The sequence below is a fragment of the Trachurus japonicus genome, chromosome 8 (assembly GCF_045865225.1).
Source record: "Trachurus japonicus isolate A0001 chromosome 8, Traja_1.0".
NCBI classification, from domain to species: Eukaryota; Metazoa; Chordata; class Actinopteri; order Carangiformes; family Carangidae; genus Trachurus; species Trachurus japonicus.
This window is the reverse complement of record NC_140914.1, coordinates 23,727,619-23,740,381: the sequence shown is the minus strand read 5'-3', so window position 1 is coordinate 23,740,381 and position 12,763 is coordinate 23,727,619. Positions and strand designations below refer to the sequence as shown.

At 45.5% G+C, this 12,763-nt stretch overlaps 1 protein-coding gene across 10 annotated transcripts in view; it reads left to right on the top strand.

Moving 5' to 3' along the window:
• Nucleotides 1-37: 37 nt before the first annotated feature.
• ep300b (EP300 lysine acetyltransferase b) overlaps nt 38-12,763 on the top strand; it is a 31,440-nt gene continuing 18,714 nt past the window's right edge. For 4 of the 10 annotated variants that reach the window (XM_085784793.1, XM_085784791.1, XM_085784790.1 and 1 more), the window contains exons 1-13: nt 38-2,305; nt 4,159-4,754; nt 6,191-6,370; nt 8,781-9,084; nt 9,571-9,684; nt 9,899-10,141; nt 10,318-10,423; nt 10,547-10,675; nt 10,829-10,946; nt 11,064-11,247; nt 11,560-11,637; nt 11,932-12,017; nt 12,191-12,343. In XM_085784793.1, the coding sequence (XP_085640919.1) occupies nt 2,212-2,305; nt 4,159-4,754; nt 6,191-6,370; nt 8,781-9,084; nt 9,571-9,684; nt 9,899-10,141; nt 10,318-10,423; nt 10,547-10,675; nt 10,829-10,946; nt 11,064-11,247; nt 11,560-11,637; nt 11,932-12,017; nt 12,191-12,343 (2,385 nt within the window). In that variant the 5' untranslated portion in view covers nt 38-2,211. The remainder of the gene's footprint in view (nt 2,306-4,158; nt 4,755-6,190; nt 6,371-8,780; nt 9,085-9,570; nt 9,685-9,898; nt 10,142-10,317; nt 10,424-10,546; nt 10,676-10,828; nt 10,947-11,063; nt 11,248-11,559; nt 11,638-11,931; nt 12,018-12,190; nt 12,344-12,763) is intronic. The other 6 variants (XM_085784797.1, XM_085784795.1, XM_085784792.1 and 3 more) reach the window with 2 other exon arrangements.

Sequence of the window (12,763 nt, the reverse complement as noted above, 5' to 3'; positions counted from 1 at the left end):
TCACGCCTAATGTTGCTGTACCTCCAACCCTCCCCCCGTATCAGAGGAGTAGAAACAACAAGCCGCCATTTTGTTTGTCCGACCGTCAGAAACAGGAGGAGATAACCGAGAGAAGGAGCGACTCAGTCCGGCGACCGACGACAGCCGCTCCGGGAACCGCCGGGGGAGGAAAGAGTGGCGAAATCCTGTCGGTGTTATCAAGGGAACCAAAGCGCCACCGACAAAAAAAGGAAAAAAAGATAAAGACGTCAGTGGAGGGAAAACCGAGTCGGTGATATATATATGTATGCATGAGAAGGAAATACTCCGAAAAATCCAAGGAAGGGGGTGTTTTGCGGAGCGGAGACGGAGAGGAGAGGCGGAAGAGAGCGATATATCATCATAACGAGGAAAAACCTGCGAGAGAAAAAAGAAGGGGGAAAACACCAACATGAAAAATCATTATGTGTCCGTCGCGGAGGAAGGAAAGAGCCCGCATAGACAATTATATAAATAAATTGCTGCCGGGCAGAAGGGAGAGGTGGAAAGAAAGACGGGTTTAAAGAGAAGGGGAAAATTGCCAGGATCAACACGAAGGGGGGGCATCCTCCATCACAAAGAGTCAATGAGAGGATTTTGTCAGCCCAAAATATTTTAGGGGAGGGTGGGGGGGTGTCAACATCATTGTGCCGATCTGAAGCTTTCCGCTTTCGAAATAGCCATAATTTTTCTTAGCGACCCACCGTCAGATGTGATCACATTTTTCTCGTGTCGCCGTAGCGCTGTGCTCCTGTGTGTGTGTGTTTTTTAAAGAGCTTTCTGTTTCTCCTCGCATGCATGGTCAAGAAGACATCCTATAAGCAGTGATTGATTGATTGACGGGTATATTTTGTGGAATATCAATCACTCCTTTTCGGTATCTGAGATTTCTTAAAGAGTTTAAAAAAAAAAAAAAAAAAACCCCAAGCGAGAATCGGAGGAGGAGGAGAAGGAGGAACCTCTTCTGGAGCACAAGATAAGTAACCACACAGATCGTCCTCTGCAAAATAAAAACTAATTGGATCAATCTGACTGCCCGCTGATTGGCAATTAGCGCTGTGATTGCCCCCAAGAACTGATCTGTCAAATAAAATAAAGTCTGCATCAGAATCGATTGCACAAGAGCAGTGATTTTTTTTTTAAGGGGGTGGGGGGGACAAGATTTTCTATCCTCCACCTTTGCCAACCCCGCTGACTGCAAGAGGCATCATCGCGCAAAAACGGTTGCAACAACCAAATGTGCAATACGAGTATGTTCCTCCTGACCCAGTGCCTTGCATGGTCACACACTAAGTGCACAATTTAGTCTGCATGCACATGCAACACGGAGCTTGTGCATGGGAATAGACATCCGTGAGAGGTTTTTCCCTTTATCACAGTTAACTGCAAGTGTTGGGGACTCCTGTGTTTCCATCGCTCTGCGGAACTGTTAGTGTTTTTTTTTATTATTCAGATACAGTCAGAGACAGTGCAAGTTGTTTTTCTCGGTGTTGCACTCGAGAGTCCCACTCAGGCTTCAGCTGTGTTTTAAAGCTGCAGCCGCTGGAGCTGGTGGTCTCCACGCCGGCTGACCGGCTCTGTGGTTTGGAGATAAACCGGTGGCATCGGGATCAGTGGTGAGATGCCTGGCCAGGTGAGGAGACTGGTAAACGCAACCGAGGATCCCGTAACTGTTGCATGAGCCATCGGCCTGCAGAAGTTAACACAGGACTTAACTCCTGGCTCGTGTTTTTGGATCACATTCACCGTTTCCGTGCCCAGACACCGAGCCTCTCCACCGGAGCGCTGCAGACCTGAAACACAGGATTTCTCCGCCGACTATGGCGGGCAGGACTGAGTGCACCACGGAGGACGGATCCTGGGACAGTTTTTGTGTCGCAGAAGAGGCTACATGAGGTTGACAGAGGGCCGCACGCTTGCCTTTTTTTCAGCGACTCCACCTTCCCACCTCCTCCTCTTCAAATCTGTGAAGAAACACAATCTCCGACAGGGGAGGGGGACTGGTATCTGCAGATAGGGATAAACTGTGAGGGAAGGAGTTCAGCGCTGCTGTCTTCTCCCCTGCCGTCCCCCCCGAGCGGTGGGGGAACGATCACAAGTGTTTCTTAAAGGGATAAAGGAGACGCAAATAAGGGAAATACGTCTGCCCTCCGCGGATCTACAGCATCTTTTTTTTTTTAATTCGTCAAAAATATGGCCGATAATGTCCTGGAGTCCGGCCCGCCTTCAGCCAAGAGGCCCAAGCTGTCCTCTCCAGCTCTGTCGGTCTCTGCCAGTGATGGAAACGGTAAATATAAATTGCATGCGTTACTGAGTTGCAGAGAAAACAAAAAAAAACATCCTTGACTGTTTTGTTTGTGTATTAATTACTGGTGAGTCTCTGATGAAGTCTGCAGAGTTGCACAAGTTGGTCTCAAACAAGAGCTGCTTCATAATTGATGCATTTAAACGTGGATACATTTGTACTTTTGGGTTTAAAAAAAGGTCTAGTTTGAGAATCTGGATGGCTCGAGGAGAAATGTGGTGTAGTTTCGGTGTGTAGCAGCTTTAACTTTTTTGTAGCGGTGGTGTTTTGATGTTAGCCTCAACAGGCTAACCAACTAGCCTCCAACTAAAACATCCACCTCCAAACAATGGAAGAGCAGAGTCACCCCAGCTCTCTTCAACTTGCTCAGCCACTTGAAAAGTTAATTAAATGAAAGTGTGGGGGCATATACACGTGAAACGACGAGCTTCACGGATAATCCGCAAACAAAGACGCAAAAAACCACACTTTTCACAGCAGCTTTAGTAGAAAGTAGCGGTAACAGACGGCTAGCTAACGCAGGCTAAAGGCTCACAGCTGGTTAGCAGAGGAAACAGGCGATGATCGGCTAAACCGCGGTGGTCGCCACAGACACAGAGAGGGGGAGAGACGACTTTATGGCTGCTGCTAACTCTCTCTGGCGATGTAGAGAAAGTCTTTTAGGGCCCATGAATACTTAACGCGTTGTTAGCGGTGGATATGCTCCGTGTTAGTGAGTTGTTGTTGTCGTACACAGCCAGCAGCCAGCTATTGTTCAACACTTCATTAAAGTTACCGAGCTGAGCGCAGTTGGGAGCTGTTTCTCAATTTTAACTGCGTTTCTACGCTGTTGTTGTTGTTTTTTTTTATTTAAGTAAAAAGAGCAAAGTCAGTCGCAGTCTCTGAAACGCTTTCTTTCATGTCTTTTGTTCAGACGCTTTTACTATGATCTCAATTGTGCCTCCGACGAAGCCCTTTCTTGTTCCCCCTCCATTGTTTGATGCTGCACGGCGACACTGCGCTGCACTCCTCGCACTTTACTTTTCAGTATAAGCCGACACTATGTGAAAAGGCCAACACTTAACCCAAGACAGCTCACTTGAATTTTCTTTTCACCTTTTTGGCGAGTTACACCGTCTCTGCAAACCATTTCGTGTGCACATGTGGAGCCAGGAGCTGTAAACTCCTCTTCATCACATCTAGTTGCATCTTGTTGTGAATAGACAAGACAGAGAAACAATGATTTAGGAGTTCAGTGTGGAGCTGCTCTCTACTATAAATTAACTTGATAGTTTTTTTTTTCTTCCATCCGAGGAGAATAACTTGATTTGTTTCTGTATTTTCTGTCCAGTACTGGATAAAAAGGGGAAAAAAACATATTTATTTTCAGTGTATTCAAGTGCACTCTTAAATTACCTTCTCTTTTAATTTGCCTCCTGTTTCTGTGGATTTGACTTTTGATGCTTGTGTCCCGTCCATGCTCTGCTGCAACGTAACTCTGAGTCCAATTCATACACCTACCTAGGTACAGTAGTGTTTACCCCTCTGCGGCTTCTCACCCTGACCCTACTCCGTTCACTCTCCATGTTTGGCACCACATCAAACCACAAACTGATGCACATGAGGGAAGTCCAGGCTGTTTGAAGCTACCGACCCACTGGCTGTCTGGCCCAGGGCTCCAAATAGTTTTTAAAATTAATGTCAGAGATGTACCACACTTAAAAATCAAAGACATTAACTGCGCAAATCATTAATGTATATATTTTTTCCTCCCAGATGTCAACTCTGGAATTCAAATCTTAATACTTCTTGCTGGTGTGACGCTAAGATTTTTGTTTCTCTTTCCGCATGTGTAGATTTCGGTTCACTCTTTGACCTGGAGCACGACCTTCCGGATGAGCTCATCAGTTCCTCGGATCTGGGGCTGACCAACGGAGGGGATGCCAGTCAACTCCATACCAGTCTTGGAGGGATCGGTGTGGGAGGGGGTCAGGACGCTGCTGCGAAACACAAACAGCTGTCTGAACTATTGCGTGCTGGGGCACCGCCACAGCAGGGTGTCCCTACTTCCAACAGCACAGCACCTGGGGCTTCCATGGGCATGATGGGGGGTGTTGGGGTTGCCCCTGGCGGACCTCAAGGCATGCCCCCCCAGGGCCAGCAACCACAGCCTGGACTAATGCAGCAGGTTGGGATGGTTGGAGGTGTTGCAGCTCTCAACCGGGCAGCTGCCATGATGGGTGCCCAGAAGGGCAACACTGGACAGCAGCAACAAGGGCTGATGGGGGGGCAAGTCATGAATGGCTCACCAAGAATGGGTTACCCTGGCAATGCAGGCCTGGGCAACAATAGTAACCTGTTGGCGGAGACCCTGCAGCAGCAGGGCGGGCAGCCAATGGGACCAGGGGGTCAAGCAGGGATGAGACCACAGCAACCTGGAGCACTGAACAAGGTAAGCATGGATGAAGCAACAGGGCCAATCAGGACATGCACAGGCAATTATCTTTTGTGGTAAAAAAAAAAAAAAAAGTCTGTATAAAAAATGTCTGTCCAAACAAAGTGTGGTTTTGATGCTCCGCTGAATCCTACACCTGTATCAAATACCAGAATTTTGAATTAATTAGTTACAGCTCAATCACTGAATACATTGCTGGTAAACTCAGTGGAGATGTGTCTAACTGGTTGGGGTTTTATATATTTGACCTCTCCTGAGTTCAACCCAGAGAGACTAAAGGAAGACTAACTAATGGCAATTTCACCCTATCAAATATTTAGACATGGGATTGATTTAGTGAAACAGTATTTTCAGCTTTACAGCACAAAAAACCCCCAGCAACAACTTGTCAAAGCCGAGCGAAGCCGTAGACTGAAGTCAACCTGCAGTAGTTGCTCGTGTGAAGACACGTTCTCCAGCGCAGGTGCTACTATGAGTGTGGTTATGTTGGACTGGGAGATGCATCGCTCTGTTCACTGTGGTATTGACGGTTAACCTCCTTGCTTGTCGATATGCCACACGACCGTTGTGATTGTGTTCTAAAGGTGTGAAGGAAATACTGCGATCGGCTGTGTTAAGTGGTTTAATCGAGGTGTTCCGTAAGACTGTCGCCTCACTGTGCGCTAACAAACGCAGGATTTGTTTTTATAATGTTTTACAGCCCACTATCTCGTATATGCACGGGAATATGACAGTTGAAGTTGCTGCAAACATCTGTAAAGAATATATTTGTGTTCCAAACGTCGTTGTTTTTTACTGCTCGTGCCGGTTGCAGATGGAAGAAGTGATATAGTTTTGGAGCAACATTAAACCCAGTCAGCAGGTTTTTTCACATGAAGCTCAGATGCAGAGATGAACTGCGTAATGAGACTTTTAACAGTTGACAAACCACTTCATGTTGTCGCTTGTATTGAAACAGCTTTAACGTATTCTCAGCCATAAATTGAAGATTTTTTTTTTTTTTGCAACTTCAGTATCATATTAAAAATACTGTTCCTCGACCATAGCTGGAAATGAACTTTATTTCAAAGCCTGAATTAACCACTTGTGAACAGAAGAGTAACATTGTGACTGACTGATTAGACTAATTATAAAAAAAAATGAATTACCAGTACTATTTGGAAAGTGATTTCCTGTTGTCCTTCCAGCACAGTTTCCTCAGTGATATTATCATGCGACGCGACATTGTAAAACCTCCTGCATTACTTACTGTGTTTGAATATGAGTTGACTGTCTGTTTTAAATCATCGGTTCACAGATAATATAAAGTAATGATCTTCTAAATTTATTTCCCCCTCTGCTCTTATTGTCTTCCCGTCTCTCTGCTGCTCCTTCCTGTCTCTCACTCTGTCTCATTTCCTTCCTATCTCTCTCGTTCTCTCACTGCCTACCAGATGAATATGATGGCCAATGCGGGCCCCTATGGCGGTCCGTACGGCCAGTCTGCTGGCCAGGGGCTGTCTGGAGCAGGGCTGGGCCCACAGCTCCAGAACAAGGCAGGTCTACCCAACAATATGTCCAGTCAGTTCAACATGGACAAGAAGGTGCCACCGGGTCAAGGCATGCCTGGGATGGTAGGATATTTTTTTATTTCTGTGTCGTACAAGTGGATAAACTCTGCAGCCAAAACAGAGGCCTCTTATATTGCTGCAGATTAAGCAGTTTAAATGAGTCTATTGAATGGCTAAAAGTAGAACTAAATATACATACTTTTGCATCCACTTATTCATATTGAACCTTTTGACATAGTTCTCCCTTTACATCCAAATGGATACACACGCACACACACACACACACACACAGAGAGCTCACTGACAAATAAAGGGCAAGACCTAATTGCAGAGCTGGATCAGTCCTAAGCAGATAGCTTATTATAATTTTGTGTGCGAGTGTGAGTGAATGGAAGAGGTAGATGAACCAGTTTCTCTGCCAACAAAAGCTCGACAAAATGTAAACACTGTGCAGAAAAGAAAGAAAATTACACTTGGTATCATCTGTATGGCTGTCAGGCACTGTTAACTGACTCCCACCTAGATCATGGGCAACTTTGCTTTAGTAAGAACTTGTGAATCCAGCTTCCTGTTGGATCACTCCCACCTAATGTCTAAACGCTTGTGCAGCTCTGTGAAGACGCTTTGAGAACCGTGGGGATTTTTTTTTATCAGGCCCCACCACCACTAACTCTGATTAATTTGTTATGTTTTACATCCGCTGAATCCTGACAGCAGGACTTCAGATTTTTACAGCTGAACACGCTCTTTTTATGTTTTGGTAACATTTAAGTGACACAGACAATGTTGTGTAGTAACATGGCAGCATTGTCAGTGAAAATAATGAAATCTCGGGAGAGGGCACTCGCTCACGACGAGGCAGCATTTATCAAGTTGAAGCAACATTTATGTTTGTGCAGTTGAGAATTGCATGTGACTTGGAGGAGAAAAGTAAGAGAGTGAATGTTTTGTGTGAGGTCTGTTGTGTAATTCCTGCCCCAGCAGTTGTGGGAGACTAAGTGTTGGGGGTCCGTTGTATTGTGTATATTACAGCACCAGCGCCAGTGTATTTTGTAAGAAGCTCACTTTTATAGACCATTCTGCAAATGACAGCAAGAAACCAACCAGCAGCTTAAATAGTCTACGATACAGATTTACACATATTTTAGTAGAAGAGCTTGCACTGGTCTCAAAGGGGAAGCAGCCTTAGCAAACTGCCTGGGCGGTCAGGGGGAACATCACTGACATGGTTGCATCGTGTGGCATTTCAATGAAGAAGTAGCTTAAATCACTGTTAACAATAACCTCAGAGAAATGAATCCCTGTTAAGGTTTAGGACCAACCACATGCAGCGGATAAATGTCCCGTCAGCCTGCAGTGAAAGTCTGTACATGAATGTATGGATAAACATTCATGACCTTGATACAAAGAATTGCCTCTAGGTTTTTAATTTTAACTAATTTAAATTCTTGATTAAATCAGTGAGTGCATGTTCTCCCTGAGCCGTTGTTTCCCCTGTGCATCCCCCATCTCGCTCCGTCACATGCATCAACTCAAACGGCAATGGTCCTAATGAAAGGTGGACTTCTGTCTGGTGTCTGTCAGTCTCCAATCACCGTCCACTCAAAGAGGCTACCAGTAGTCGACAGAGGACGGTTTCATTACAAGCTTGAGTTGTTTGTTGTGCTTATTGTGATTTGGCTTTAATTAAATGCAGACTGTTTTTTTTTTGTTTGTTTTTTTCAACAGAGTAGAAGCGCACTCGTCCTTTTTAGATGGTTTTCCTGTTTTTAATTACAAAATAGCTTGAAGCCCAGTTCTTAAATAGACATTTTGCTCCTTTCTTCACTGAGCGTTTGAGAGTGTTTGATTGTTGAATCATGTATATGTTTTGGATTTTAAACGGAAGTCATTAGTAAAGCCTTTTACCCGTTCTTACAACAGTAATGACGTCATCTATTTCTAATAAACACAACAATTGTCTTTTTACACATGGTCAGTCTGACTAAACATCCACATACAAGTGTTCAGGGCTCCAGAGTGACTAACATTTTTTACTGGGAGCACAGCGGCCCCTTACTTAAAATTTTAGGAACACAAGCAGAAAATTTAGGGGCGCACAACGTAAATCGACTTGCAAAGCAAATGTATGTAACATTTTCTTTACATTCATGATCCTCACATACATTGGCTTGGCCGATTCCAGATTCTTTGAGTTCTTTGAGTTCTTCATGTTTTACCAGTGTTAAAAAAAAGGTAAATTTATTGTTTGCACATGCGCTAGTACATAAAAAATGTACTTGCACTGTCTTAAATTTAAGGGGTCAAATGCCCCCATTAGTTTTCTGAACACTCGTCTTGGGAAAAAAAAACAGAAAATTGAATTGATTTGTTGGTGGCCAATCCGGTCCTAAAATGGTCGTAGGAAGTCGTCCCGTCGTACCTGGTCGTTCTCAAACACCGTCTTTCCCGCCTCTCTCCTCTTCGCCTCAAGGCCTCTCAGCAGCAGCAGCCTGGAGCGGTCGGTGGCGTAGCGGTCGGCGGAGCAGCAGCAGTGGGAGCGGCCCAGGTTGGGCTCAATGCCGTAGGGGCAGGTCCCGGCACAGCGCCCCCTACTGCGGACCCCGAGAAGCGGAAGCTGATTCAACAGCAGCTGGTCCTATTGCTCCACGCACACAAGTGCCAGCGGAGAGAGCAGGCCAACGGCGAGGTTCGGCAGTGCAACCTGCCGCACTGCCGCACCATGAAGAATGTGCTCAACCACATGACTCATTGCCAGGCTGGCAAGTCCTGCCAGGGTGAGTCCGCTGAATTATGCTGATTGTTGGTTTTATGGTGTGTGGTTTATAACACGAACACTAGGCGGTGTTTAAAGCTGTAAAGTTATAATGTATCTGTAGCAATTTCCCCTTTTTTTGCCTGTTCTTGTTTGTTGTTTATACCCCCCTTGGTTTCCCTCCCAGCTTTTCATTGTCCCACAGTGAGTTATTCCTCTCTAGGTGGCTGTTGTACTATCATTTTTCCTTGCTCCTGCACTCATCGAGTCGCCATCTGGACATGGTGTTATTCTACCGAACGACTTGTACAATAACTTTCTCGGTCTCTGGCTTCTTTCTCTTCCTTTCACTCGTGAAGTTTTCGTTCTTTCCCTCATCCTTTTCTTGTCTCATTAGTTTTCTCCCTCCTTCACTCTGTCACATTTTCACTTGTTCTCCCTCTTCTCACTGTTTCACTTATCTTCCCCTTTCTCAAACTTTTCTCTCCTTTTGTCTCTTCTCCCCCAGTGGCACACTGTGCCTCATCCAGACAGATCATCTCTCATTGGAAGAACTGCACACGACACGACTGTCCTGTGTGCCTGCCATTGAAAAACGCCGGAGACAAGAGGAACCAGCAGTGTGAGTGTCTATGACTCTGTCTATTTCTGAGTACTACACATGCTTGTGGTTATTAAACATGATCTATCGTGAAATGATAAAGAATCCTGTAACTAATTTTACTAATTCAAATGCAGGACAGTTGCCTTGATCTATAAATGCTCACTCTTGATTATCTCTGCTTCTGCCTTTTTGTAACGTCAATCTTCTCCTCCCTCTCTCCTCATCTTGACAGCTCTTGTCAACAGTGCAGGGGTTGGTTTGGTGAACTCTTTAGGTTCGGGGGTGCCAGGTGGACAGACCAGCACCCCAAATCTAAATCCTCCCAACCAGATCGACCCCAGCTCCATAGAGAGGGCCTATGCGGCACTGGGCCTCACTTACCAGGGCAACCAGATGCCACAGCAGCAACCACAGGCCAACATGCCAAACCAGGGGATGCAGGGGCAGCCCGGGATGAGGACTCTAAACACCATGGGTTAGTTTGTAATGCTACCGTCCATGTCACAAATTATAGAGCAACCTCCTGTGATTATCACCGAGCATGGATGTTCATTCTTGACCTCGCGCCGATGCAGCGGCTTCATCCCACAAACGTTGTTGTGTTTCCCAATAAAAACACGCGTCCTTCAAACTCCATCTGTGTCTTTTCAGGAGGAAACTCTATGGGAGTGAATGGTGGAGTGGGAGTGCAGCCCCCCAACCCTCAGTCCACCCTACTGCCAGACGCCATGTTGCACAACAGCATGAACGCACAGAGGTATGGCTTCATTTCATCGGTCACAGTTGTTTACTTTTTTACTAAGTTTGGTTGTTGTCATGTAACTGACTTTCTGAAGAGTTACTCCTCCTCCTCACCCCCCTTGTCCTTTCTTTCCCTCAGTTTGATGAACGATGGTGTGGGGAACCTGGGCTCCATGCCCACGGCAACTCCTCCTTCTGCTGCAGGCATGAGGAAGTCTTGGCATGAAGACATCACGCAGGACCTCCGCAACCACCTCGTCCACAAACTGTGAGTCTGCTGCATCCTGCAAGTCGCCACAAAAGCTCTCACCACGGCCGTGGGACTAATTTGAATATTGAATAACAATAGGTATCAATTGGTTATTTCTGACCTAAGCTAATTGCAGTTGTGTGTCTCTCCTGTTTGTGTGTGTGCAAGCAGCGTGCAAGCCATCTTCCCCACTCCTGACCCAGCTGCACTCAAAGACCGGCGGATGGAGAACCTGGTGGCTTACGCTCGGAAAGTAGAGGGGGACATGTACGAGTCGGCCAACAGCAGGGTAAGAAACCGACAACAAACACAGATCATCATGTAATGTGGCACAACTGTTAGTTCCCAGTAATAAAAAAGAAATAAAATCAACACATTCTCTCCCTCCTGCTGCATCACTGTCCAGGCGGAGTACTACCACCTGCTGGCAGAGAAGATCTACAAGATCCAAAAGGAGCTGGAGGAGAAGAGGAGGACACGGCTCCAGAAGCAGGGCATTATGCCCGGCCAGGCTGGAATAAACTCCTCAGGGCTCCCACAGGTGCCTCCAAGCATGGGACAGCCGCCCATGGCCCCGGGGCAACCTCCAAGTAAGTAAACATTCTGGCTTTACCTCCCTCACACGCTTCAGTATGTACATAGACACGCACGAATGCACACACACACACACACACACTGCTGGCATTCAGATCATAAAAAAGGAGTGTGACTGCTTAAGTTTTCAAACATCAAAGGTGATCAGTGTTTTTCAAATCTTAGATCAAATATAACTCTCAGAAAGAAAAAAAAATGTAATAATCGCATGAGAAAGTAGGTTTGTTTCATTTTTCATTGAGTCGTCAGTGGTTTTGTTTGATGAATTGAAGATCTGTGATTTCATTGAACTTTTCTCAACTTGTCAGATGGTCCTCATGTTGATCCGTCCATGGCCCGACCCACTGGACCCAATCAGATGGTCAGCAGGATGCAGAACCCAGCAGGTACGTGTAAATACATGGGTTCACCTGTGAGCATCTATGTTCACCACGTCAACTAGACAACTGTGTTAAAACTTAGCTCTTAAAGCTCTCACAGTGCGATGTTTAAGTTACAGGTAAGAAAAGTGACCTTGTTTTTACACCTGTACCTGATTGGACCGCAACATTCAGACAGACAGACTGTGCTCTCTGCCTTTACTGGAACATAAACGCCGCCTGTTATGCCACCGTACTGTGCCTTTCCTAAAGATCATTACCAATCTTTTATTTCTTGTTTCTCTCCCTCTTCCCTTTTAGGAATGAACCAGTTTGGTCAGATGGGTATGCAGTCGATGGCTCAGAGGTCAACACCTCCACTTCCCATCAATTCTCCAATGAACCAGGTTGGTATCCCCGTCACCGCTGTCAAATAAAGATCCTGTCCAAAAGTGTTGTGACAAATCAAAGCCTTGACACACACAGAAGACAAAGGAACAGAAAACACAGAAGAAGCAGCTGTTGGCTGTAATGATGTTCGTCTCTATCTTCATTTGTCCCTATATTGTCTCATTTACAGATGGGTATGGGAGCAGCAAGAATGGGCCAGCCCAATGCCACACAGTTACAGAATCAATACCTCCCCCCAGGGCAGTTTCCTGGGTCCAGTCCTGGACTCGGTTCTGGTCCCGTTGGTATGAACCAGCCAGGGCCACAGAGCACAGTGCCACCGGTGAGGATTGATGACGTTTGACGCCTCGTTACAAATTGATAAATTTGACTGTAAAGTGGAACTTGGATCTTTGTAGGATCACGGGATGTAATGAAATCTAAATATATTTTCAGTTGGATGTCGGAAAACCTGCCAAATTAATGTAAATGAGGACGAACACAGACACCGGCTCTCAGAGCCGCTTTGCAGAAATTGATGAGCAGTGATGAATATTGTATAATTAACTGAACCATCATCAGGATTTTTGACATTATTCATGACTGCTCTGTGAAACGGATTACAGGTTTTCATTGGCTCTATCCAAAAGTTTTAAGAGTTTTTAGACTGATTATTTATGGCTTGTGTATTTAATTAATTCATTTTTTAGGTGTCTAAGAGACTAAGAGATTTGAATAATTGCAGTTGAATACCTAATAAAAC